Below are 27,803 nucleotides of genomic sequence, written 5' to 3'. Positions count from 1 at the left end.
TGACAATGGAGACACAACGACCCAAAATCTATGGGATGCAGCAAAAGAAGTTCTGAGAGGGAAGTTTATAGCAATACAGTCCTACCTTAAGAAACAGGAAACATCTCGAATAAACAACCTAACCTTGCACCTAAAGTAATTAGAGAAAGAAGAACAAAAAACCCCCAAAGTTAGCAGAAGGAAAGAAATCATAAAGATCAGATCAGAAATAAATGAGAAAGAAATGAAGGAAACGATAGCAAAGATCAATAAAACTAAAAGCTGGTCCTTGGGGAAGATAAACAAAATTGATAAACCATTAGCCAGACTCAACATGAGAGAAAGGGAGAAGACTCAAATCAATAGAATTAGAAATGAAAAAGGAGAAGTAACAACTGACACTGAAGAAATACAAAAGATCAGGAGAGATTACTACAAGCAACTCTATGCCAATAAAATGGACAACCTGGAAGAAATGGACAAATTCTTAGAAATGCACAACCTGCCAAGACTGAATCAGGAAGAAATAGGAAATATGAACAGACCAATCACAAGCACTGAAATTCAAACTGTGATTAAAAATCTTCCAACAAACAAAACTCAGGACCAGATGGCTTCACAGGCGAATTCTATCAAACATTTAGAGAAGAGCTAACACCTATCTTTCTCAAACTCTTCCAAAATATAGCAGACGGAGGAACACTCCCAAACTCATTCTACGAGGCCACCATCACCCTGATACCAAAACCAGACAAGGATGTCACAAAGAAAGAAAACTACAGGCCAATATCACTGATGAACATAGATGCAAAAATCCTCAACAAAATACTAGCAAACAGAGTCCAACAGCACATTAAAAGGATCATACAACATGATCAAGTGGGGTTTATTCCAGGAATGCAAGGATTCTTCAATATACGCAAATCAATCAATGTGATACACCATATTAACAAATTGAAGGAGAAAAACCATATGGTCATCTCAATAGATGCAGAGAAAGCTTTTGACAAAATTCAACACCCATTTATGATAAAAACCCTCCAGAAAGTAGGCATAGAGGGAACTTTCCTCAACATAATAAGGGCCATATATGACAAACCCACAGCCAACATCGTCCTCAATGGTGAAAAACTGAAAGCATTTCCACTAAGATCAGGAACAAGACAAGGTTGCCCACTCACACCACTCTTATTCAACATAGTTTTGGAAGTTTTAGCCACAGCAATCAGAGAAGAAAAGGAAATAAAAAGAATCCAAATCAGAAAAGAAGAATTAAAGCTGTCACTGTTTGCAGATGACATGATATTATACATAGAGAATCCTAAAGATGCTACCAGAAAACTACTAGAGCTAATCAATGAATTTGGTAAAGTAGCAGGATACAAAAGTAATGCACAGAAATCTCTGGCATTCCTATACACTAATGATGAAAAATCTGAAAGTGAAATCAAGAAAACACTCCCATTTACCACTGCAACAAAAGAATAAAATATCTAGGAATAAACCTACCTAAGGAGACAAAAGACCTGTATGCAGAAAATTATAAGACACTGATGAAAGAAATTAAAGATGATACAAATAGATGGAGAGATATACCATGTTCTTGGATTGGAAGAATCAACATTGTGAAAATGACTCTACTACCCAAAGCAATCTACAGATTCAATGCAATCTCTATCAAACTACCACTGGCGTTTTTCACAGAACTAGAACAAAAAATTTCACAATTTGTATGGAAACACAAAAGACTCCGAATAGCCAAAGCAATATTGAGAATGAAAAACGGAGCTGGAGGAATCAGGCTCCCTGACTTCAGACTATACTACAAAGCTACAGTAATCAAGACAGTATGGTCCTGGCACAAAACCAGAAATATAGATCAATGGAGCAGGATAGAAAGCCCAGAGATAAACCCATGCACATATGGTCACCTTATCTTTGATAAAGGAGGCAGGAATGTACAGTGGAGAAAGGACAGCCTCTTCAATAAGTGGTGCTGGGAAAACTGGACAGGTACATGTAAAAGTATGAGATTAGATCACCGCCTAACACCATACACAAAAATAAGCTCAAAATGGATTAAAGACCTAAATGTAAGGCCAGAAACTATCAAACTCTTAGAGGAAAACATAGGCAAAACACTCTATGACATAAATCACAGCAAGATCCTTTTTGACCCACCTCCTAGAGAAATGGAAATAAAAACCAAAATAAACAAATGGGACCTAATGAAACTGCAAAGCTTCTGCACAGCAAAGGAAACCATAAACAAGACCAAAAGACAACCCTCAGAATGGGAAAAAATATTTGCAAATGAAGCAAATGACAAAGGATCAATCTCCAAAATTTACAAGCAGCTCATGCAGCTCAATAACAAAAAAACAAACAACCCAATCCAAAAATGGGCAGAAGATCTAAATAGACATTTCTCCAAAGAAGATATACAGACTGCCAACAAACACATGAAAGAATGCTCAACATCATTAATCATTAGAGAAATGCAAATGAAAACTACAATGAGATATCATCTCACGCCAGTCAGAATGGCCATCATCAAAAAATCTAGAAACATTAACTGCTGGAGAGTGTGTGGAGAAAAGGGAACACTCTTGCACTGCTGGTGGGAATGTGAATTGGTACAGGCACTATGGAGAACAGTATGGAGGTTCCTTAAAAAACTACAAATAGAACTACCATATGACTCAGCAATCCCACTACTGGGCATATACCCTGAGAAAACGATAATTCAAAAAGAGTCATGTACCAAAATGTTCATTGCAGCTCTATTTACAATAGCCCGGAGATGGAAGCAACCTAAGTGTCCATCATCGGATGAATGGCTAAAGAAGATGTGGCACATATATACAATGGAATATTACTCAGCCATAAAAAGAAACGAAATTGAGCTATTTGTAATGAGGTGGATGGACCTAGAGTCTGTGATACAGAGTGAAGTAAGTCAGAAAGAGAAAGACAAATACCATATGCTAACACATATATATGGAATTTAAGAGAAAAAAATGTCATGAAGAATCTAGGGGTAAGACAGTAATAAAGACAGAGACCTACTGGAGAATGGACTGGAGGATATGGGGAGGGGGAAGGGTAAGCTGTGACAAAGTGAGAGAGTGGCATGGACATATATACACTACCAAACATAAAATAGATAGCTAGCGGGAAGCAGCTGCATAGCACAAGGAGATCAGCTCGGTGCTTTGTGACCGCCTGGAGGGGTGGGATAGGGAGGGTGGGAGGGAGGGAGATGCAAGATGGAAGAGATATGGGAATATATGTATATGTATAACTGATTCACTTTGTTATAAAGCAGAAACTAACACACCATTGTAAAGCATTTATACTCCAATAAAGATGTAAAAAAATACAAATAAAAATTTAAAAAATAAAAAAAAGGGAAACGGAGAGAAACTTACTATAGATGAGAAGACACTGTGACCACAGAGCAGAGGTTAGAGTGATGCAGCCACATGCCAATGAATGCCGGCAGCCACCAGAAGCTGGGAGAGGCAAGGAACAGATTCCCCTCTCGAGCCTCCGGAGGGAACCAGCATTGCTGACACCTTGATTTTAGCCCCTTAAGATCCATTTTGGACTTCTAATCTCCAGAACTATAAGAGAATAAATCTGTGTTTTTTTAAGCCACTGAGTTTATGGTAACTTGTTACAGTGGCAACAGGACACTACGACATAAACCGCTATAGCACAGAAAGCCTCCCCAATCTGGCTTCCAGCAAGTTAGTGACCCCTCCACATCACCTGCCCCATTATCCACCCCTCACCCCCCACCAGGCCTCACCCTTGACTGGGCCCTCTCCCTTATGACTCATACCCACTGCATCACCAAGGTATGCCTGGCAACCTACTACCACCAAGTGGAGCCTTGCCCACTTCCCACCCATGGCCTGTCCTGACAGGGCTGCACTCTCCCTGCACCATCACTCTGGCCTCCCTGCCTCCAGCCTGGACCACAGCAGGCTGGCTGAAATACAGCACTATCTGTCAGGCCCCTTCCCTGCTGGGGCTGCCTGCAGGACACCACACAGCCTCTTTGAGCTCCCAGCATCAGCTCCAGCCCTCTGGCTCCTGCCCTGAGGGCCTACATGAGCTTCACTCCTGGTTCCTCAGCAGCCCAGAAAACTATGTGGCTCAAGGCAATGGGACGGGGCAGAGACACGAGCAGGTCAGGAGGGGAGGAAGGGCTACAGGCCGCCGGGTGGAGACTGCGCGGGCTGGCCACGCTTGGCCACGTGGAGAAGCCACGCAGCACTGGCACCCTGCCCTTCCCTCCTCACAGGCTTTCCTTGGCAGCAGCAGGGCAGAGCGCTCCCGAGGGCAGCATGTCTCCTCTGCCCGCCAGGGAGGACGCCGCAGCCTGACAGCAGCGGGCAAAGGCTTGGCACTGGCTGTTTCCGAGAAGGAGGCAGCCAAGGTCACAGACACTGAGCTGTCTGGCTTCTCTTCCTTCAGCCCAGGGCCAAGGGCAAGGCAGGGTGGGAGACACTGCAGCCCAGCAGCAGCTCACGGGACGGGGTACCACCTGCCTAGCAGGAGCTCACAGCCCTTCCTTGGTCCCAAGGCTATGCCCAGGGACTTCAGTAGGCCTGTGGAGGAGGGTAAAGGACACGTCTACCTCTGCCTCTCATAAAGCACATGTTGCCAATGGGGGTCATGTTTTATTTGGCCCATGTGGTGCTTTTCAGAAATTTGAAGCAACAATTTAAAATCAGGAGGGTTCAAATAAAAGTTCTGATGTCTGGATTCTCTTGACAGTAAGAGGATTGGCTGCCCCAGGCCCACAGTCCCACCAGGTCTTGGTCAGGGGAGCTCAGGAGGGGCTGCCCTTGTGGACAAAGTCTGTCATCTGTGCTGTGCCCACAGTGAGGCCAGGGCCAAATGCCATGTGCCACTGCACTCACGCTGCCGTTTCCATTTTAGCAGAGACATTCTCTCTGTGTCCGTGTTTATATGAAAAGCAGGAAAATTAATGCCAGGCCAAGGGTGGGTGTAATTCTTTTTCTTACCCTCTGCCATTGTCCTCATTGGCATTGCCTGCCGGGCACTGCAGGTCTCTTGAGTTTGCAGCCCTTGTCTTGGGATGGCAGAACTTCTTGCAAATGTGCCTGACAGAGAGACCACATGCCCAGTATGTGACCCAGGGGTCTTTCCCACACAGTGGGGACTTTCCCAGAGTCCCAAGTTCAGTCCTCCTTGGTGTGACCAGCAAGGCCACATCTCCGCGCACTAGGTCTTAGGGTCAGACCAACCATAGCACACCAGGCCTCACAGTCTGGCTGAGATGGCACTAGGGTCCAGCAGAGGCAGAAGAGGGGCAAGGGGTCTGCCTGGGCTGTGCCTGAGCACTGTCCCCTGAGAAGGAGTGAAGGGTACTTATAGTGTTTCTCCTCCATGGGTGTGTACCCCATTCATTGCATAGCCAGCCTTGAAAGGGAGGCTAATTTGCTTCCTGTATAAGCTGAATGGTGGCCCCCAAACATACCAGATTCTAATCACTAGGACCTGTGAATGTTATCCTACATGGCAAAAAAGGACTTTGTAGATGTGATTAGATTATGGATCTTGAGAGGTGGAGATCATTCTAATTATCAGGGTGAATCCCAATGCCATTACCCGCATCCTTTATAAGAGGGAGGCAGAGGGAGATTGACATCACACAGAAGAAGAGGAGGTGATGTGACCACAAAGGCAGAGATTGGAGTGGTGCAGCCACAAGCCAAGGAATGCCAGCAGCCACCAGAAGCTGGGAGAGGCAACGAACAGATTCGCCTTAGAGCCTCCAGAGGGAACCAGCCCGGCTGACACCTTGATTTCAGCCCAGTGACACTGACTGACTTCAGACTTCTGCCCTCCCAAACTATGAGAGAATGAAGTGCTGTTGTTTTAAGCCACCCAGTTGGTGGTAATGTGTCATAGCAGCCTGGGACTCAGAGGGGCATGACATGCCAGGATCACCCAGTGCAAGCTGTGAGCAGGGCTGAGCTCCTTATCCTGTACCCACTGGCCCTGGCTCCCCCTCAACAACCCCAGACAGTGTTAACAGATGGCAGCCAGGGTGGTGCTCAGGCAGTGGCCTAGAACTGGGAGTGAGGCTCTCTCCATGCTTGTATACAAATGCAAACGCACATGCATGCACACAAGTGCAAACGGTAGAGAGACCAATGTTACACAGCACACCTCCCAACATACGGCCCTGGGCACAGGGCTGGCTCTGGGGAAGGCTGAGAAAGGGACTCAGGGTGCTGGGGAAAGGTCCAGTCCAGCAGAGGCCTGGAGATGCCTGAACCTCCTCTCCCCAAAAGGCCACACTGGCACCCTGGCCTTGGAGCCCTGCCCTTCTGGCCCAGCCAGGCTCCCAGGCCCAGCAGAGCGAAGCAGAGACACTTCCGCAACACCTGTGAGTCCAGTGAGGGAAAAAAAGTCATCCTGGTCTCCTTCAGTCCCTTGCCCACCCTGGTACTCCTCCAGGGCCTGAGGGTGACATTGCTGTGGGCTAAGCTACCCAGTGCAACCTCTAACCGTGGCCTGAGTCCTGGAAGACACGCTAAAAGCATCATTTTCCATCCTTTCCCTGGGCAGTCTGCAACCCAGTAGCTGAACTAAGATGATGGAGACCATTAGTGACAATGATGCTCTGAGGGTCCGGGAGCCCCTGAGACCACCCCAGGAAGCCTGTTGGCTGCTCAGGGAAAACAGGGCAATGGCAGCGTGTCTCAGTGCTCTGGAAGAGCTGTGTACAACACACGCTCCCACAAACACCCCATCCCACAGGTCCCCTCACCCATACCCTCACCACCCTCCGCAGGCACCCCCACCCCAACTAGCACACCCACACCCAGCCAGATGCTAATCTCCCAGACCAGGAGGCCCAGGACAGGTGTTTCCCCTTCCCCTTCCTCTGAGGACCCATTATATCCATTGTCCACTGATAAATGGCCAGGGTATTTCAAACCTGCTTCCAGAAGTTGCCCTGCGGGGGCAGGAGAAAACTTCCAGTCAGTACCTCCTGCCTTCTTTGGCCAGAGCCACATTGACATATCAGGGTTCCCATCAGAATTCACCAGAAGAAAGGGTCTCCTACCCTTATACACACACACTCACACACACATCCTGAGAGCCTTTGCATGGAGGTCCTGGTGTTCTGTGCCCAGTAGGCCATGTCCTCTTGCAGGAAAGAGCACAGAGCAAACATGCTTAGCCAAGGACACTCCTTTTACATATCTCCCAGCTGCCACCGTGGGCCCTGACAAGGCCTGGCTGACGGAGAGCACGACTGTCGGGGGTCACCGCAGGCCCTCAGACCAGCTCCAGCATAAAATATGTCTGGACCGCCTCCAGTCAGTGAGTGGGCCTCAGCCCTGGGCCCAGTGGAAACAATCAAGCACATGCAGGGAGAAATGTGCTTTCTGTGGAAAAGTCACCCACACAGGGTCACGCTGACACTGGGCAGGGAGGTCAAGGAAAGGGGGTCTGGCGCCAGACTCTGGGCCTGTGGCCGAGACCTACTGCCCTCGGCCCACAGCCTTCAGCCTACACACCCACAGCCCCGGGCTGAGGTCTAGAGCTCATCCCACCCCATTTCAGTGCAGCCTCAGCCCCAGACCCATGCAATTGGCCTTCCCCCTTCTAAGGTCAATGGTTTCTGGGCTTATCCTGAGTTTGAAATTCCTTTCCTGTGTTCTGAGTTCCAAGCTCTCACGAGAGATAGCCAGATGAGAAGGTTGGGGGAAGGATTCAAGAGAAGATGCCAAAGGCCAACAGAAGCCCAGGAAATAAGGCAAGGCCCGTCAGGCCATGAAGGAGGGCTGCCATGTTCAGGAGATAGGTACCACATTGAATTTGGGATTGGCACCCTGGCCCAGGGTACCTGGCAGCCTCACTGTGCAGGCTTCACCACACCCAGCCTAAGTGGGCCCCCAGGGAACCCCCTGAATCTTCCGGTAGAGATCAAGCCCAAAGTGGCCAGGTCCTCAGCTCTGTGAGACACAGGCATTCCTAATCCCACAGGACAGATGAGAAGGCAGAGGCCAGGGGCCCAAACTTGCCCAAGGGCAGACAGCCAGCGAGGAGCAACACCAGGGCCCTGATCCCTGTTCTGGGGCACTTCACTTGCCCCATTTCCACTCCTGCCCTCACCCAATGGGATTACTCTCCATTCCTCCCCATGCAGAGAAAGAAGCCCAAGGGTGGGAAAGAGGTAGGAGGGGCTGAAGCTGGGGAAGGCCAGATGGGCAGCGCCTGGGGTGCCCCCTCCACTGTTGGCAGGAGACCTACGATTCATCATCTGGGAATAAGGGGCAGCTGGAAGTATTGATCGGCTCTGAAGAGCACTGGGATTCCTGATGGGACAATTCCTTTGCAAAAGTATCTGATACCATTCCTTGAAATTAGAATGGTGCCTTGCCAGGCCGTACCCAATTGATCTGCCAGCTGGGAACTCAGAGAGACCTAAATTAAATGAGCCAAGGCTACTTGGGGCAATGGGGGTGTCTCGGCTAATCACAGCATAGCTGGGCTGGCCCAGTAGGGCCTCCGGGGCTCACTGTAAACATGCAGATGAGCCTGACTCAAGACCCAGGCCTCAATGCCCTGTCTGCTGCCACCTGCCCTGGTGATGGGCGAGCACAGCCAGGAATCTAGAACCCAAAACTGAGGGCTAAGCCCACCCTGCAAGAGCCAAGCACAGAGCCTGGGCACTGCCAGGACCACAGCCAGACCCCAACCTGGCCTCACTGAAGCCCGGGACCTGAGATCCTGAGAATGCTGGGGAGGTTTGGGCTGAGGGTAGGTGTGTCCTCCTGGAGGGCTCTGAGAGGCTGCACCGCCTGCCCAGTAGCTCCTTCCATGCTCCTGGGCCCAGAGCGCACTTTGATTCTAAGCTGAAAAAGATAAAACCATATGAGTCTGTGCATAGGTTGCTGAGGCTGCTGGGAGCACTTCTGGGGTCTTTGTGGAGCACTTCCCTCCTCTCCTGGCATCTGAGCTGTCTCCCAGAGGGAGCAGGGTCCAATCGGGGCCAAAGAAGCACTCAGGGCCTTTTCTGTGAGCAGCCAGGGAGGTGTGATCACCACTGCAGGGAAAGCACAGCACAGAGTCAGGGGAAAGAGGCTAGGGATGGGGGCAAGGGGGCAGCAGACATCTTCTTCATAGGCATAGGCTCAGAGACACAGGCGCGAGACTCAGGCCAGCGTACAGGCCTGGTCTGGGTCTTGCCTCTTCCCTGACACTTGCCAGCCCTCAGACAGCCAAAGGTAAGACCCTCAGGCAGCCTTTACTGCCTGCTGTGGAGGCCTCAGACCTACAAGCTTATGGCCCACATACACCCAAAGCAGAGGTCCCTGACCCAGCATCCCAGCATGCCCACTGTGCTATGTGGTCAGCAAGGGCGGGTCTCAGCCTTGACGTGGGATCAGAGCTATAGAAAGGGCGCCTGGGTTCCCCAGGGGGGACATTCAGGGTCCACCATGCAACCCTCCCACCTGCAGCAGCCTTACCTGTGTCCAGGGCCTGTGGCCCCCCCAGAGGAGGGGGTCTGGAGGTGGGCGGCCGGCGATACACCACATGCACACGGCCCTGCTCAGTCTCATTTGCCGCCAGACCCTTCTCCAGGGGCTCGATAAAGAACTCCTCCTCCTCCATACGGATCAGGCCAGCCTGCAGGGCAAAGATGAGACAGTTCAAATTCCCAGCGCACAGCAGACCAAGGAAGAGAAGCAGTGAGGAGGGCTGCAGAGAGCAGAACCTCCAACCTGGCTGAGCAGGGCCCAGTGAACACTGCCCAGCACCGCAGCTGGGTGCAAGGCTTGAACCCCAGGCTGAAGGGCACAAACAGGTGGGCCTAGAGGCCCCATCATTCCAGAAGCTCCACTTCCAGCCACCAAGGCCAGAGCCATTTGGGGGTGATGAACCCTGTCTGAGGAAGGGGTTCTTGCCTGGGTTATCCCCCACCTTCACCCCCAGGAGCCCAAAGTCCAAGACAAAGGCCAAAACTATCAGGACTGAATCTGCCACAGATATGTTCAGTTGGACCCAAAGAGTGTTTTCAAAGTTCTGAACCCAACACTCAAAATGATGAGATTTCATGTTTCAAAAATGGGATTCCATCTTTCCTTGGAAAATGCAGGCTCTGGCCACAGTGCATGGCACACAGCAGTGGACACTACGGATGGAGCACGCGCCACTGCAGCTGGCCACAGTCCCCGCTGTCTATCCTTGTATCCGCAACAGTCACCAGCCCAGACTCTACAGCAACCGAAGCCTCCCCCAAAACTGGCTATGGCTCTTCCATGCTGCAAAGCCCTCGATGAACCCTTGTCCCCATCAGGATTCAGGCTACTCTGTACTCCGGCATCCAAGGCTCTCAGCCTGCCACTGTCCTCTTTGCCCCCAGCTCACACCTCACACCAGTCGTTGAAACAGTCCTGTCCATCCAATACAGTGCACACTGCCTGGCCTTCAGGCTCCTGAACCCACAAAGCCCTCAGCTTGGGAGGCCCTGCTCCTGCCCCCAGCCTTGGCCATCCGGTAAACTCTAATTCTCCCTTCAGTGCTTGGCTCAGACCCCCAAATGCCATGCCCCTACTGCAGGTACATGGCCCTGCCCTCCCCTTGAGGCCATCCTGCCATCACTGCCCCATCCAGCTCCCACACTTTTGATTTTTTGGTCCATTATCCATAAACCAATAGTCTTACACTAGGAGTCCCCACTGTGTCAACCTGCAGATGTATTTCCTTTAGATCACACACTTATGACCCACTCGGGGTTTAGGGGTTTTTTAAAACCACTTTTTTGAGGCATGACTGACATGTAAAAAGATGTACATAGTTAATATATACAACTCAGTGAGTTTGGGAATGGTATACATTCATGAAACCATCACCACCATGAAGGCCATAAACATATCCATCACCTCTCACAGTATCCTCCCACCCTTTTTATTGTTATCATTTTTTTGTGGTAAGAACACTACATGTAATATCAACCATCTTAGCAAAATTTAAGTATATGATATTTTTTGATAGAATATTGTTATAGGCACTGTGCTATATAAAAGATCTCCAGAACTTACTTATCTTGCATAACTGAAATTCTGTGCTGTCTGACAATCACCTCCCATTTCCTCCTCCCTCCAGCCCCTGGCAATCACCATCTGACACTCTACTTCTATGAGTTTGACCATTCTAGATTCTACACGTAAGTGAGATCTTGCAGTATTTGTCTTTCTGTGTCTAGTTTATTTCACTTAGTATAATATCCTCCAGTTTCAGCCATTTTGTTGCAAATGGCAGGATCTTCTTCTTTATAAAGGCTGAATAATATTCCATTGTACGTATGTACCACATTTCTTTATCAATTTGTCATCCACAGATAGACATTTGGATTGTTTCCATGTCCATTGTGAATAATGGTGTAATAAACATGGGAGTACAGATATCTCTTCAGTATCCTGTTTTCATTTTCTTTGGGCACATTGCCAGAAGTGGGATTGTTAGTCACATGGTAGTTCTATTTTTAATTTTTTGAGGAACTTCCATATTGGTTTCCATAGTGACTAAACCAATTTTCATTCCCATCAACAGTGCACAAGGGTTTCCTTTCTCCACATCCTCACCAACACTTGTTATCTCTTGTCTTTTTCATAACTATTCTAACAGATGTGGCATGATATCTCATTGTGGTTTTAACTTGTGTTTCCCTGATGATTAGTAATATTGAGCACCTTTTTACATACTTATTGCCCATTTGTATGTCTTCTTTGGAAAAATGTTTGTTTGGGTCTTTTGCCCACTTTAAATTGATATATATATGGCTTTTGAGTTGTATGAGTTCCTTCTATATTTTGGATATTAATCCCTTATCCAATAAGAGGTTTGCAAATATTTTCTCTCATTCTCTAGGTTGCCTTTTCATCTTGTTGATAGTTCCTTTGCTATGCAGAAGTTTTATAGTGTGGTGTAGTCCCACTTGTTGATTTTTGCTTTTATTGCTTATGCTTTGGTGTAATAGCCAAAAAATCATTGGCAAGACCAATGCCAAGGAGCTTTTCCCCTATGTATTCTTCTAAGAGTTTTATGGTCTCAGGTCTTAGGTTTAAGTCTTTAATCCATTACCAAATTAATCCATTTAATTTTTGTGAGTGATGTAGGACAGGGGTCCAATTTCATTCTTTTGCATGTGAATATTCAGTTTTCCCAGCACCATTTATTGAAAAGACCAGATTTTCACATTAATTATTCTTGGCTCCCTTGTCAAATATAAGTTGACTGTATATGCATAGGATTATTTCTGGGGTCTTGATTCTGTTCCCTTGGTCTATGTGTCTGTTTCTATGTCAGGACCATACTGTTTTGATTACTATAGCTTTGTAATATAGTTTGAAATCAGGAAGTGTGATGCCTCCAACTTTGTTCTGTCTCAAGATTGCTTTGGCTATTTGAGGTCTTTTGTGGTTCCATAAAAATTTTAGGATTTTTTTTTCTATTGGAATTTGTAATTTTGATGGGGACTGCATTGAATATATAAATGGTTTGGGGCACTATGGATATTTTAACAATATTAACTCTTCTGATCCATGAACACAGTATAACTTTCCATTTATTTGTGTCTTCTTCAATATCTTTAATCAGTATCTTATAGTGTTCGGTGCACAGATCTTTCACTTCTTTGGGTAAATTTATCCCTAAGTATTTTACTATATTAGATGCTATTGTAAATGGAAATGTTTCCTTTATTTCTTTTTCAGATACTTCACTATTAGTGTATAGAAATGCAACTGACTTTTGTATGTTGATTCTGTATCCTAAAACTTTACTGAATTTGTTAATTAGTTCTAACAGTTTTTTTGGTGGAGTCTTTAGAATTTTCTACATACAAGATCATGTCATAAGGAAACAGGGATAAGTTTACTACTTCTTTTCCTATTTGGATGTCTTTTATTTCTTTTCCTTGCTCTGGCAAGAAAGCAAGTTCCAGTACTATTTTGAATAGGAGAGGTGAGAATGGGCACCCTTGTCTTATTCATGATCTTAGAGAGAAAGCTTTCAACTATTCACCACTGAGTATGATATTAGCTATGGGCTGTCACATATGGTCTTTATTATGTTGAGGTATGTTCCTTCTATACTTAATTTGTTTAGAGTTTTTATCATGAAAGATGTTGAATTTCGTCAAGTGATTTTTCTGCACCTATTGAAACGTTCATATAAATTTTATTTTTCATTCTATTAAGGTGGTATATCACATCTATTGATTTGCATATGTTGAACCAAACTTGCATCCCAGGGATGAATCCCACTTGATCATGGTGTATAATCTTTTAAATGTACTGTTGAATTTGGTTTGCTAATATTTTGTCAAGAATTTTTTCATCTATATTCATCAGGGATATTCGCCTGTAGTTTTCTTTTCTTATAGTGTCCTTACCTGGCTTTGGTATTAGGATAATGCTGGCCTCATAAAAATGAGTTTAGGAGTGTTCCCTCCTCTTTAAATTTTTGGAAGAGTTTGAGGAGGGTTGACATTAATTCTTCAGTAAATGTTTGGTAGAATTTACCCATGACGTCATGTAGTCTTGGGCTTTTCTTTGTTTGGAGATTTTTGATTACTGATTCAATCTCCTTACTCATTATTGGTCTGTTCAGATTATCTATTTCTTCATGATTCAGTCTTGGTAGGTTGTATGATTCTAGCAATTTATCCATTTCTTCTAGGTTGGTCAACTTGTTGGTGTATACGTATTCATAGTAGTCTCTTATGATCCTTTATATTTCTGTAATATCAGTTGTAATGTCTCCTCTTTCATTTATTATGAGTCTTCTCTTTTTCTTGGTAAGTCTAGCTAAATGTTTGTCAATTTTATTTTTTCAAAAAATCCAAATCTTAGTTTTGTTTATATTTTTCACTGTTTTTCTATTTTCTATTTCACTTATTGCTACTTTGATCTTTGTTACTTCCTTCCTTCTGCTAACTTTGGGATTAGTTTGTTCATCTTTTCCTAGTTCCTTGAGATATAAAGTTAGGTTGTTTATTTGAGATCTTTCTTTTTTATTGTAGGCATTTATTGCTATAAACTTTCCTCTCAGAACTGCTTTTGCTGTGTCACATAAGTTTTGGTATGCTGTGTTTCCATTTTTGTTTGTTTCAAGATATTTTCTTTATTCCCTTTTGATTTCTTCTTTGACCCAGTGGTTGTTCAGGAGTGTATTAATTTCTATGTATTGTGAATTTTCCAGTTTTCCTCCTGTTACTGATTTCTAGTTTCATACCATTGTAGTCAGAATAGTTACTTGGTATGATGTCAGTCTTTTAAATTTGCTAAGACTCGTTTTTTGACCTAATAATATATGACCTATCCTGGAAATTGTTGCATGCAGGCTTGAGAAAACTGTGTATCCTGCTACTGTTGGGTGGAATGTTCTGTTAAATATCTGTTAGGGCCATTTGGCCTACAGTATAGCTCAAGTCCGATGTTTTCTTATTGATTTTCTGTCTGGATGATCTATCCATTGCTGAAAGTGGGGCACTGAAGTCTCCTACTGTTATTGTATTGTTGTCTATTTCTCCTTTCAGATCTATTACTATTTGATTAATATATTTAGGTGCTTTGATGTTGGGTGCATATATATTTACAATTGTTATATTCTCATGATGAATTACCACTTTATCATTATATAATGACCTACTTTGTTTCTTGTTACAGTTTTTTGACTTAGTCTGTTTTGTCTTATGTAAGTATAGCTTACCCCTGCTCTCTTTTGGTTTCCCTTTCCATGGAATATTTTTTTCCAGCCCTTCACTTTGAGCTTATGTGTGTCCTTAAAGCTGAAGTGAATCTCTTGTTGGCAGCATATAGTTGGGTCTTGGTTTTTTTTTTTTTGTTTTGTTTGTTTGTTTGTTTTAATCTATTCAGCCACTCTGTATCTTTTGATTGGAGAATTTAACCCACTTACATTTAAAGTAATTATTGATAAGTAAGGACTTACCAAAGCCATCTTGTTAATTATTTTTGGACTTTTTTAAATTCCTTTCTTCCTCTCTTGCTGTCTTCCTTTGTGAATTGATGACTTTCTGTAGTGGTGTACTTTGATTCCCTTCTCTGTATCTTGTGTGTATTTTTATCTTGTGTGTATAAAGGTTTTTGGTTACTCTGAGGCTTATTTGAAACATCTTAGAGATATAACAGTTTATTTTAAGTTAATAACAATTTAATTTCAACTGCATGCAAAAACCCTGAACTTTTATTCCTCACCTCCACATTTTATGTTTTTGACATTACAATTTACATATTTTTATATTGTGTATCCATTAACAAATCATCGTAGCTATAGCTATTTGTAATACTTTGGTTCTTTAACCTGTATACTAGAGTTAAGTAGTTAACACACCACCATATTACAGAATTAGAGTATTCTGAAGTTGACTATATACCTACCTTTACCAGTGTGTTATATATATTCACGTGTTTTCATATTACTAATTAGTGTCATTTTGCTTCAGCTTAAAGAACTCCTTTCAGCATATCTCATAAGGTAGATCTAGTAGTAATAAGCTCTCTTTTTGTTTGTGTGGGAAAGTCTTTATCTTGCCTTCATTTCTGAAAGACACTTTGCCAAGTAAAGCATTCTTTGTTGGTAGTTTTTTCCTTTCAGCACTTTGGATATATCATTCTACTCTCTCCTGGCCTGCAAGGTTTCTGCTGAGAAATCCACTCATGGCCTTATTGGGATTCTCTTGTATGACAGAAATTTTTTCTCTTGCTGCTTTTAAAATGATCTCTTTGTCTTTGCTTTTAGATAGTTTATTATAATGTGTCTTGGAGAAGATCATTTTGGGGTGACCTAGTAGCTTCATGAACTTAGATGTCTAAATCTCTCTCCAAGGTTTGGGAAGTTCTCAGCTACTGTTTCTTTAAATAAACCCTCTGCCACTTTCTCCCCCTATTTTCCTTCTTGGGCTTCAATAATGCATAGATTGTTTCTCTTAATGAGCCCCATAGGTTTCCTCATTCCTTTTTATTCTTTTTTCTTCCTGCTCCACTGATTAGATAATTTCAAATGATCTGTCTTCTAGTTCACTGATTTTCTCTTCTGCTTGGTCCAGCTGGTGTTGATGCTCTCTATTGAATTCTTCAGCCATTGAATTCTTCAGCTCCAAAATTTTGTTTGGTTCTTTTTATGTTTTATATTTCTTTGTTGAAATTTTCATTTTGTTCTTGTATTGTTTTCCTGATTTCATTAAATTGTTTATCTGTGTTATCCTGTAGCTTTCTGAGCATCTTTAGAACAATAATTTTGATTTTTTTGTCAGGCAATTCATGTATCTCATTTCTTGTGGGTCAGTTACTGGAAATTTACTGTGTTCCTTTGATGATGTGATGTTTCCCCAATTCTTCAAAATCTCTGTGCCTTGCATAGCTTTCTGCACATTTCCAGATTTTATGGACTGACTTCAGTAAGAAAGACCTTCACCTGCAGTGGGGTGGGGGGCACACTGGATCTAGTGATGCAGAGCACCAAGTGTGGGGAGTATGGTGGCTTTGGGTCCAGAGGAGAGGTGATGTCTCATTGGCTCAGGCTGCTAGATCCATGACATCAACAGTTGTGTGGTCCTTGGTGACAATTGCTGCAGGGAGTCCACAATGGCTGCAAGGACTCTCGAGGTCTTCAGTGGGGCCTCCAGGTCCAGCAGCTAGAGACCAGGTTATGCAGTGGTGGTGGTCAGAACCAGTGATATGCACATACACAGCTTCAGGGGCCAGCTGCAGGTGCCTGGGTAGTAGCAGTGTCCAGTTGCAGACACACTCATGACAAGGGTCAGGGCCAGCAGGAAGGACAAGTGTCAACTGTGGGCACACTAGCAGCTACCTGAGCCCTGGCTGTTGATGTGCACTCTTAGGGCTGCAGGGTCTCACCATGGGGGCACACATGGCAGTGGAGGCTGGTGATGGGAATCAGGTTGATGGCATACCTGTGCACAGCTGGAGGCTAGTCCTGAGTGTATGCACAGTGGTAGGGGTCAACCATAGTGGTCTAGTCTGGCGTTTTGCACTTATGCAGCTGCAGAGGCCTGGGCCAGTTGCCCGTGCAGATCCTTGTTGAGGACGGGGTGGGGATGGAGGAAGCAAGAGGGCTCAGGTGCCTGGTATCTGTGAATGCAAAAACCTGTAGAGCAAAACCTCAGCTCTAAAATCTGCAGGAGGTTTGCAGCAGCTGTGCTGGCCATTGGTTTCTTCAGTAGTGAAAGCTGCTGGGGTCCTCTGCAGAGCAGGCCACAAAGAACCATGGTCGCTCCCACTACATGGCTGGTGGGAGCCCCTGTCCTTCTTCCTTGTTCCTAGCTGTTTCTATTCATCTCACCTTTGCTGGTCTCTGGGTGGGGTGAAACCAAAGTGGGTCCTTTGTGCGGTGCCCAAAGAGGCTAGGGAAACTGGTCGCTCACCCCACTCTCCCTTTCCCAGTGAGGGAAACTCTTTCTTGCTGGGGATGACAGGATGATGCAGGCAGAATGAAGCTATCTTCCCTCTCTTCTTGTGTAGTTATTCTCAAGTTTTTTGTTCCACTGTGTTACTGAAGTTCCTTAAGTGGACTCCTGAGCTCTCCTAGAGTTGTTTTTGTTCATGGATAGCTGTTTAATTAATCATCTTTGTTGGGGGATGGAGGCTGGGGTCCCCTAACACATCAACTTAGTGATTTCACTCAGGGGGTTTTAAAAGCTTGAATTAGTTGCTCCGACTTAAGAATCAGAGGGTTCCACGTAAATGAGCAGATTTCCAGATTCTCTCAAAACATCAGAAAGGCCGGCATTTCCTGTTGTCCATCCGCTTAGCTGGCAGTGGCCAGAGGTCCCCTTTAGGGTTCTCCCCTTGAGCATCCAGAGGGTATACAGCCCTGCCAGCAACTACTTTGGCCTCCAGACCTGTGAGAGAGAAAGTTTCTATTGTTTTCAGTAATTTCCAACAGCTGCAGGAAATTAATACATGGTCCCAGTGGGTAGTGGGCTGAAGTGGGTGGCCATTCACTGAACAGCACAGAATGAGGCGCAAGAGCTGCAGACCCCTGGGGACACAGGTTTAAGGCATCTTGGACTTCTGGGGAAGGGGTCCAGGACAAAGAGGAAGGGCAGGAGCCAGAGCGATGAGGGCCAAGATTGGGACACCAAGGTCACCAGACTGTGGGAAGATACAGGAGAGGAAGGACCCATGGGAACCCTGCAAGCCCCCACACTCTGACTCATCCCTGGGTCCCAGGGCCCTTCCAGGCCTGGAGAGGGTGAGCAAATGTTTGCAAGATGAGTAAATAAATGACCCCAAAACTGCAGGACGTGTTCTCTGAGAGAGAGACAGATGGCAGGGTGAGTATACTGTGGGCCATCCCCTTCTACTGGCACATGGTTAGGCATGGACATATATACACTAACAAACGTAAGGTAGATAGCTAGTGGGAAGCAGCCGCATAGCACAGGGATATCAGCTCGGTGCTTTGTGACCACCTGAAGGGGTGGGATAGGGAGGGTGGGAGGGAGGGAGATGCAAGAGATATGGGAACATATGTATATGTATAACTGATTCACTTTGTTATAAAGCAGAAACTAACACACCATTGTAAAGCAATTATACCCCAATAAAGATGTTAAAAAAAAAAGTGTTTACAATAGTAAACATTTCTCTACGCAGCCATTGACATTTCCCATGTTTGTGGTTTGGGGGAAGACTGGTGTCTCAAACCCCTCTAATTAATGGAACCCATTCAAGGACATGTGGCAGGGTGGCAGCAGGTGAACGGTTTGGGAGTCTGGTGTTCTGAGTTCCCGGCACCATTTCTGTCTGGCCAGGTTGCCTTGGCCCAGGTGCCAAAGCTCCTGGGCCTCCAATTACTCGCCTGTAAAGGGGGGCGGTTCTCCCTCCCCTCATGTGGTTGCTGCAGGAGCATATGCAGCCTGGGAGGCACTCAGAACCAGGGCACACGTAAGAAGTACTCTGCAACCCAAGTGATGTCATCCACCTGCTTGCTTTCCAAAGGAGAAAACTGAGACTGAGGGGCGGGAAGGCCTGCCCCAAATGGAATGAGTATCTCCTGGGTGGAGACCAGGCCTATCCTGACAATTAAGGCAGGGCACTGGGGCATCAGGGTCCAGCAGGGCAGCCCCCTCTTCTGGAGGGACACTTGTACCCCAGGCTTAGAGCCATCTATGCCACAGGCCCAGCATCCTGGGGTTGTTCTGGAGGGACCCAGCGTGACAATGACCCAGAAGCCAATCTGGTGAGGAGCAGTCCTCTCTGGCCTGAGAGACCCCAGGACAATTTGGAGTCTCCCCGTACACAGGAGTCGGGTTCTTCTCCTTGACCGGCCTTATGATGAAAGGCTGCTGGGCTGACGAACGGACACTGGATCTCTTTGATGCTGACCTCTACCTTGCTGTTGTCAGGAAGCCAGGGCCCAAGTTGGTCAAGATGCCTGGCAGGGAACCTCCCAAGGGCCCATCTGAAGGGCAATGAAGTGCCCTGAGATAAATCGGAAGTATGGCACCAGTTTACTCAGGTTTCCTCGTGCAACCAGAGACTTCAAATTGACGGTTCTCTCATGGAGAAGTTATACCCCTCACCAGCAACAGCCCGTCTCTGACAGGTACTGTGGAACATAACTGGGGGTCACATTGATGAACATGGATGGCACCTGCCCCAAGAGCAGAAGGTCACCACTCGAGACCAGTGGATGACCACCCCAGACCAGCATTCGGTCACCCTGAGGCCACCTCAAGACCAGCACTGACCGTCCCAGGAGCAATGGATGACCACCTGAGCCCAGCGGCTGATCACCCCTCAAGGCCATTGGCCAGAGTACTGCCTGGTGAGGGGCCCTCCACAAAGAAAGCAGGGTTCCTTTTATTGCCTGATTTTCAAGCATTTTAGTATGCATGCCAGGAATAATCTGTCTGAAAAACTGCAAAAGAAAATTGACAAGAGGACAAGGTACAGAACGTGGGCTATGTTTTGCTGAGTTTTTTCCAGGACTTTGATTTTCCTGCTGCCAGTGGTAAGTATATCTGGTTTTACATGTAATTTTTATTAATAAGAATCAGTTTCTTCTCCCCACTTGGTAAATATTAAAGAAGTCTCTGAAGCACACTGAGATGAAGGGCATTCAATCAGGAGCCTGCCCGTGTCTGTCCAGACTGGTGTTCCACGGAGGGGCTGACACCCAGACCCTGGCTCTCACCTGAAATCCACTCTGCTCTTGAACTCTGTGACTGTCAGCCTAACGTGGCCAGGAGGGAGGCTCATGGGAGGACTCTATTCTCGAACCTCAGGTGGCTCCACAGAGGCCTGGAATCTGGCAGTTCTTTGGTCATCAAATCAAATCACTAGTTCTCAGATCTTGGTGAATTATAAGATGCCTGCCCTACCTCCTCCTTCCTCTATGCCCTGTTCCTTTGTTGTTTGGTTTTTTACTTTTTTTTTTTTTTTTTAAGCTGCACCACACGGATTGTGGCATCTTAGTTCCCTGACCAGGGGTTGAACCTGGGCCCTGGCAGTGAAAGCACCAAGTCCTCACCACTGGACCACCAGGGAATTCCCTGCTGTTTGGTTTTTGATGAAGTAGTCACTAGAAATGGAAACTAAAAGTTAAACATTTATCAGAATCAAGAGGCTTGACAGATATCCTCTGTTACTTTGAATTTTAAAGCACTAGAGATACTGACACTCTCAGTGTTGGGGTCTCACAGGCAAGCAAGTGTGCATCCTGGTCCTATGTGTGAGGTGCCCAGTTTGCCATCCCCACTGGCTCCTTCAGTGGAAGCCACAGGCTGCAGCATGTGGCAGGCACCTGCGTGTGTGTGATGGGGACCAGGTCTGTCACTCAGCCTTGTCATTCTTGCAACCTCCGGCACCAAGACTGTCAGGTGTCTGTCAAGGTTGCAGAAGTGACAATCAAGAATAGAGAGAAAAAAAGAAGTTGCTCCAAAAACAGAAGGATCTAGATTTTGATAGAGGACAAGACAGCATGCATCTGCATCAGCTCACATTTGCCCCAGACTCAACCTTGCTCTGATACACATGCATGTGCACACACACACAAACACACACACACACTCTCTTGCCACAGGAATTCCCCCAAAATGCTGGCATCTGGTAAGATTCCTACTCCTGGAGATATTTTAGCTCCAAGAGAACTGTATCCTTTCTTCCATTCTTCCTTTTGGTAATGAACCCATGAGATTCAGTTGGGCACCAGCCTCCCCTGCAGGGAGAGAGGCCACATGGCGAGGCCTGGTCTGATGATGGTGTAGTGGTGACACTGCCAAAACGGGGTCTGCCACTTCCAGGGCATCTCACCCAGCCTGCTTGGGCACTCTTTCCCCTCCCAGCTCCCTGGGGAAGACAAGGGCAACCCTGGAAGCTTGATGGGGAGGGGACTGGACCCCAACCGCTGACCCCTCATAGGAATTAGAACCAAATCCCATTGGATTTACATCCCTCCATCCTAGCTACTAAGGGCTCCTTCACAGTTCAGCATCACAGCAGATGTTTTGCATATTGATTTTTCCACTTTTCCAAAAGTAGCACCAGCCATCTCTTGGGGGGAACTGGCCACTAGCAAGTGACAGCAATTCCATGGAGTCATTTGTCTTCTCCCCTGTGTCTCTGTCAGCTACTGTTCTAACCCTTCCAGAACATCACCTTCTGGAGAGGTCTGTCTATGGATGCCCTTGCCTCCCCTGCTCTCTGCCTCATTTGGTGGATCCACGGGGCCTCGCCATGTGCCATCCACACCCCTCCTTCCTCTTGGAAAGCCATTCCTCCTCCTGGTGTGTAGGCCACAGCCTGTCCTCCCAGTTCAGAGGGGAAGCTATGGCTGGAACTGGGCCTTGCAGGGTTCTACTGAGCTGAGTGACCACAAACAGAGTCATCCCTGAGCGCCACAGAGCCCCGACAAGTTCACTTGACAGGTCATGCCCCTTCTTGGAACTGGTTTCAGGACCTCTGGATCCTTTGCTCCAGAAAGTCCCTCTTTGGCCTTAAGATGGCCAGAGTCAGTTTCTGAGGCTCAAAACCATTAAGCCCTGTGCTCAGCCGGGTGCTAAGGAAGGCCAGACCCCACTTTGAAGGGCAAGGTGGAGGGAGAGATGGCCACAGGGAGCAATCACTGGATGCAGAGCCAGGAGACCTGGCTCCAAATCCTGGTCTTGGGCCAGCCCTGTTCCCTCTGCAGCCCCCTTAACTGCAAAGTGAGGAGCGGAGCCAGATGACCTGCAAATTAGGGGCATGGTGCCACCTGTGTGACCCCTGGGCTTCAGTCCCCACTGTAAGCCAGGTGTTCTACAGGAGCCTTCAAATACAGTGTGAATTCAAACCCCCCTAAAATTCTTTAAGGCAAAACATTTCATTTCCAGAGGACTCTAAGGTTCAAAGAAGTTAAACTACTGCTCAGATTTCCCAGCGGGGCAGGAACAGTCTCGGGAACATAGCCTTGCCCTCCCAACACTGGCCCCCAGCAGATCCAGCAGGGAGGGCACCAAACCCCAGCATTCTCTTCACCACCATTGCAGTTTTTGCCTTACTCAACTTTGTTAAATTCTAGCTCGATATTCCTAACTGCTAAGACTCTGAGCCTGAATCCTGATCTCTCCCCTTATAAACAATTACAGAGGTATTAAAGATCTGTTAGTATCAAACTGAGACTATCCTTGACTCAATCAGAAAGCTTAAAATAGAGTTAAAAAGGGAATAATTTTCTCACTATGAAACTCATGCTTTTTAAAATATATAACAGCTTTACTGGGCTATAATTCACATATCATACAATTCATTCACTTACACTGTACAATTCAACTATCACCGCAATCGATTCTAGAATATTTTCAAAACATCCCAAAAAGAAACCCCGTACACATCTACGGTCCCTCCCCATTTTCTCCCAATACCCCCACCGACCCTGCTGCCACGCACTAGCCCCTGCAACCGCTAATCTACTTTCTTTCTCTATGGATTTCCTTATTCTGGACACTTCATATAAATTGAATCATATAGTATGTGACCTTTTGTCACTGGTTTCATTCACCTAGTAAAATGTTTTCAAGATTCCAAATAAGGTCAGTACTTAAATTCACTTTTATTGTCCAATAATACTCCATTTTACAGATATACCACATTTTATTTACCCATTCGCTGGTTGACGGACATTTGGGTTGTTTCCACTTTTTGGCTTTTATGAATAATGCCACTTTGAACATGTAAGCACAAGTTTTTGTGTGGACATATGTTTTCATTTTTCTTGAGCACAGATCTAGGAATGGAATTGTTGGGTTATATGGTAACTCTGTGCCAGACTGTTTCCCAAACGAGCTGCACCATTTTACATTCCCACCAGCAGTGTTCCAATTTCTCCACGTCCTCACCAACAGCTGTTATTATCTACCTTTTTTCTCCTAGCCATCCCCATGTGTATGGAGTGATATCCCATTGCGGTTTGGATTAAAATTTTCCTGATAACTAAGGATGCTGGGCATCTTTTCATGCGCTTATTGGCCATGTGTTTCTCTTCTTTGGAAAAATGACTATTTAGACTCACTGCTCATCTTTTAATTGGATTAATTTCCTTTTTGAATTGTGAGAGTTCTTTATATATTCTAGATACAATTCCCTATTAGATATACAATGTGCAAATATTTTCTATCATTCTGTAGGTTATCTTTTGACTTTCTTGGTGGTGTTCTTTGAAGTTATAAAGGACATTCATAAAGTCCACCTTATCTATTTTTTCTTTTATCATTTGTGTGCTCTTGCTGTCATATCTAAGGCTTTGCCTAAACCAAAATAATAAAGATTTACTCCTACATTTTTTAAGAGTTTTATAGTTTTAGATCTTATATTTAGATCTATGATCCATTTTGAGTTAATCTTTCTATGGTATGAGGTAGGGATCCAACTTCATTCTTTTGCTTGTGGATATCCAGTTGTCCCAGCACCATTTGTTGAAAAGACTATTCTTTCCTCCACTGATGTCTTGGCACTCTTGTCAAAAATCAATGTGAAGTTATTTCTGGATTCTCAGTTCTATTTCATTGATCTATATGTTTATCATTCTGCCAGTACCACACAGTCTTGACTACTATAACTTTGTAGTAAGTTTTGAAATCAGAAAGTGAGTTCTCTAACCTCATTCTTCTTTCTCAACATTATTTTGACTATTTTGGGTTTCTTGTATCTTCATATGAATTTTAGCTTGTCAATTCCTGACAAGAAGCCAACTGGGATTGTGACAGAATACAATGTTTTTTAATCTCATGTTTGGTGTCACATTAATTCACCTCTTATGCTAACCCTCGAGGAATGCTTGCCTAGAGAGAACACTGCATTAGAAACCAAGAGATTGGGATGGGAACCTTAATTCTGCAGACTAACCAGATATGTGACCTTGAGCAAATCAGAGCCTTAGGAAGCTGTGGTGTATAGAGGCACTGTACTCACCTCTACTGCTAGAGAGAATCCTCTCAATAGCATCCACCTCAGCTCCACTTTACATCTCTCTCCATCATTCCTCACCTGCCACTTAATGCAGCCCAGACTTGAATTAAAAATCTAAAATCTAGTCCCCACAAATAGGGAAATCACAGGTTAAAATACCAGAATTGACCTCTTCATCCATTCTGCTGTGATAATTATGGTTACAAACCAGAAGTCATTTACCATATATTCTGGAAAGGAAATCTATGCAATGTAAAAATAATTCATAATTTGACTTTAATAACGTGGGGCAAAAATTGTCAAACAAGTCAGCAAAAATGAAAGAAAAGGGTAGAGGAGGTAGAAGAAGTAGTTAACTGCATTAATTTCTTAAATTTCCATAGAAGGATCAATAGTTACTGACAAGCAGCTAAAGTTGATAGCCATAAGTTTAAGAATACTAAAAAAGTCACAATTAGAAAAATTAATATATTCCTTCTGAATAACTGAAGATGGAGAACAGATCATACAGCAAATAGAAAAACAGCAAAAAAAGCATAAAAACAAAAAAAATAAGTAAGTTGACAAAAGTAACAATAAATATATCTGTTATAATAATAAATGTAAATGGTCAGATTACTTCCAAAAATCTCTATGACTTGCCAAAAAAAACGACAAAAAAGGCCAGGCCAAAAGAGTTTTACAGGGGAGGCTTTTCACCACTTAAGGAACAAATATATCCATGTCATATTGTTGACTAAGGAAGGCAGGCCCATCTCCAGTATTATGATGCACTTATGTAAAGTCATCTGTGTCTCCGTGCCTAATGCCAGCACAGCCTAACAATGCAGGGCAAGTCCACCAAGTCACTCGGCTTTGATTCAAATGCTGTCTTCAGCACTGGCTAACTGTGGACTCTGAGCTTCAGTGTTGCCAGGGTACAACAAGGATAATAGAAGTAATTGCACAGTTGGTTTGAGGGTTAAACCAGATAAAGCACCTGGCACACTGCATAATAAACTAGCCCGACATCATCATTATTAGTAAGATGAAATGAGAGTTGTCTGGACACACATATAACAAAGAGTTAACAGTGTCAAGGTTTGGAGTGAGTTTTGCTTTTTTATTAGTATTTTCTGTAGTTTTCAAGGTTTTTTGTTTTTTTGGATTTTTTAACAAAAGGCACACATCAAAACAGACAATTTGTTTAAAGAAAGGAGCAGGGAAGGGGGAAAGGGGCAGGGAGAGAAAGATAAGGGAGAAAAAAATAGGATAAACAAGATGCTGACAAGAACCCTTCACAGAGACCAAAGTAGGGCCTGGCCAGTCAGTGTTCTCACTAAATCAGGCAGCACCAGGATGGCTCCCACGGGAGCTGGCCTGTCCAGTCTGTGAGAGTCCACACCAGTGCCGGGGAGGGCCTCCAGGAGCTGGTCTCCCAGCCTGGCCAAGAGACAGGGGTCAGCAGGTCAGGCGCAGACCCCAGGACCACAGCAGGCCTGCCCATCCATCACAAGACCTGACACCCATCCCTGCCAGATGCTCTGGCTGACATTCCCCAGGTCTTGCTCAGCATGAAGACCGTGTCGGGGAATGTCCCCAGTCACAAATTAACATTCACATAAATAACAGGGAGCTCGCCACTGGAGAAGAAAAATGACTCTTGCTGTAGGAACATTTGCCAAAATATCAAAAAGTGGAATTTTTCTTTCTCATATCTCACCAGCTGGGCCCCAGCAGACTGTGGCCTTGAGACTCAAGCTGGAAGTGAGCTAACAGGATAAGGTCCAAGTTCCTTGATCAATGTCAAGGTCTGTCAACAGACACTCCCCTGAGCTGGCACCCAACCCTAGGGCATCCCAGCCTGCATAACACACACACCACCAGCTAGAACCCAACACATTTGCACTGCTGTCCCAGCAGGCCTCCCTGCCTCCTTGGAGGCCATGCACACCCTGCCCTTCCTCCCATCCTCCGACTTGGCTGGGACCAGCATGTCTGAGCCCCACCACCACCCCCAGCCTGGTCCAGTCAGGGTCTGGTCGGGGGCTGGGGAGCTGGGGCACTTGCCTAACAGCACCGATGTCTGCTTTTTCCCTAGATGTGTGTTATTTGAGGTGCTGAGGACTGCTATGAAGGGGCTAATATCCCCATAAGCAATGTTACTGGTGGCAGGGGCCCTGGGCGAAGGTGTCACCAACCACCTGTACCCATGAAGCCCCAGACTCTGCACACACTTTCACTCAGTCATCCTGGACCTCCTGGAGACTCACGCTGGCAAGCAAAGCCCACAAGGCTCACGTGCCTGGCAACCCCAGGACTACCCCTTGGCATTCAAACTGGCTCACTCCACACCTGCCAGCTCCGATGCTCCAGGAAAAAGCTTTTGACACACATCCTCCCACAAGATGCCAGGGCCAGCACCTCCTCCATTACCTCTGCCTTAGTCTGCTCAGGCTGCCTCAACAAAATACTGCAGTCTGGGTGGCTTCAACAGCAGAAATTTATCTTCTCACAGTCGTGGAGGCTGGAAGTCAGAGATCAAGATATCAGGAGGGTTATCAGCAGGGCTGGTTTCTTCTGAGGCCTCTCTCCTTGGCTTTTAGGGGGCCATCTTCTCCTTGTGTCCTCACATGGTCACCCCTCTATGTTTGTCTGTGTCCAAATTTCCTCTTAAAAAGGAAGTCACATTGGATTAGGGCCCCACCCACATGACCTCAATGTAACTTAGTTAACACCTGGAAAGAACTTATCTCCTGTTTGGGAGTCACATTCTGAGGTACCAGGGGTTAGGACCTCAACATTTGAATGGGGGTTGAGGGGACACAATCTAGCCCAGAACAGCCTCCATGCACCAATGCTGCCCAGATTCAGAGCTGGCTGCTGGCAGGGGTGCCAGGTGGTCCCTGGGCCCAGAATGACAGAGCTGGGCAGGTCTGCTGCTCAGAGAGTGACTCTGGGCAGCAGAAAGGAGGGTCAACCCCTGAGTCACACCCAAGTGGGCCAGCATTCAGGCAAGTTGGAGCACACCCAAGGCTGGCCTCATGGGACTCCTGACACTCCCTCCTTCTAGAGTGGACATTCTCACTCCCATGAGACAGAGCAGTGAGCGCAGGCCCAAGGGGATGGGAATGCTGCACAGCCAGATAAGCACATGTGAGGACCCTGCCTTCCAACCCAACTCCCTTTCTGGGAACCAGAGGGAGCCTTGCTCCAGAGCCCCACTTGGGGCAGCTCCAGGCTGGCATCAGTCCTCCACTCTTGCAGAGAGGAGCTAAGGCTCCTGGCAAGGGGCTCCCCACATGTCCACAGTACCCCAGAATTTTATGGGCTCCCAAGGCTGAGCCC

General features: G+C 45.9%; 1 protein-coding gene across 1 annotated transcript in view; it reads right to left on the bottom strand.

The window, feature by feature from the left end:
* Positions 1–27,803, bottom strand: part of ADAMTS2 (ADAM metallopeptidase with thrombospondin type 1 motif 2) — a 247,436-nt gene that overhangs the window by 154,618 nt on the left and 65,015 nt on the right. Inside the window, exon 3 of the mRNA XM_079916090.1 lies at positions 9,507–9,666. Within this exon, the coding sequence (XP_079772216.1) occupies positions 9,507–9,666 (160 nt within the window). The remainder of the gene's footprint in view (positions 1–9,506; positions 9,667–27,803) is intronic.

This window comes from Stenella coeruleoalba (genome assembly GCF_951394435.1).
Source record: "Stenella coeruleoalba genome assembly, chromosome: 3".
In the NCBI taxonomy this organism is placed as follows: Eukaryota; Metazoa; Chordata; class Mammalia; order Artiodactyla; family Delphinidae; genus Stenella; species Stenella coeruleoalba.
This window is presented reverse-complemented; position numbering and strand designations above follow the sequence as displayed.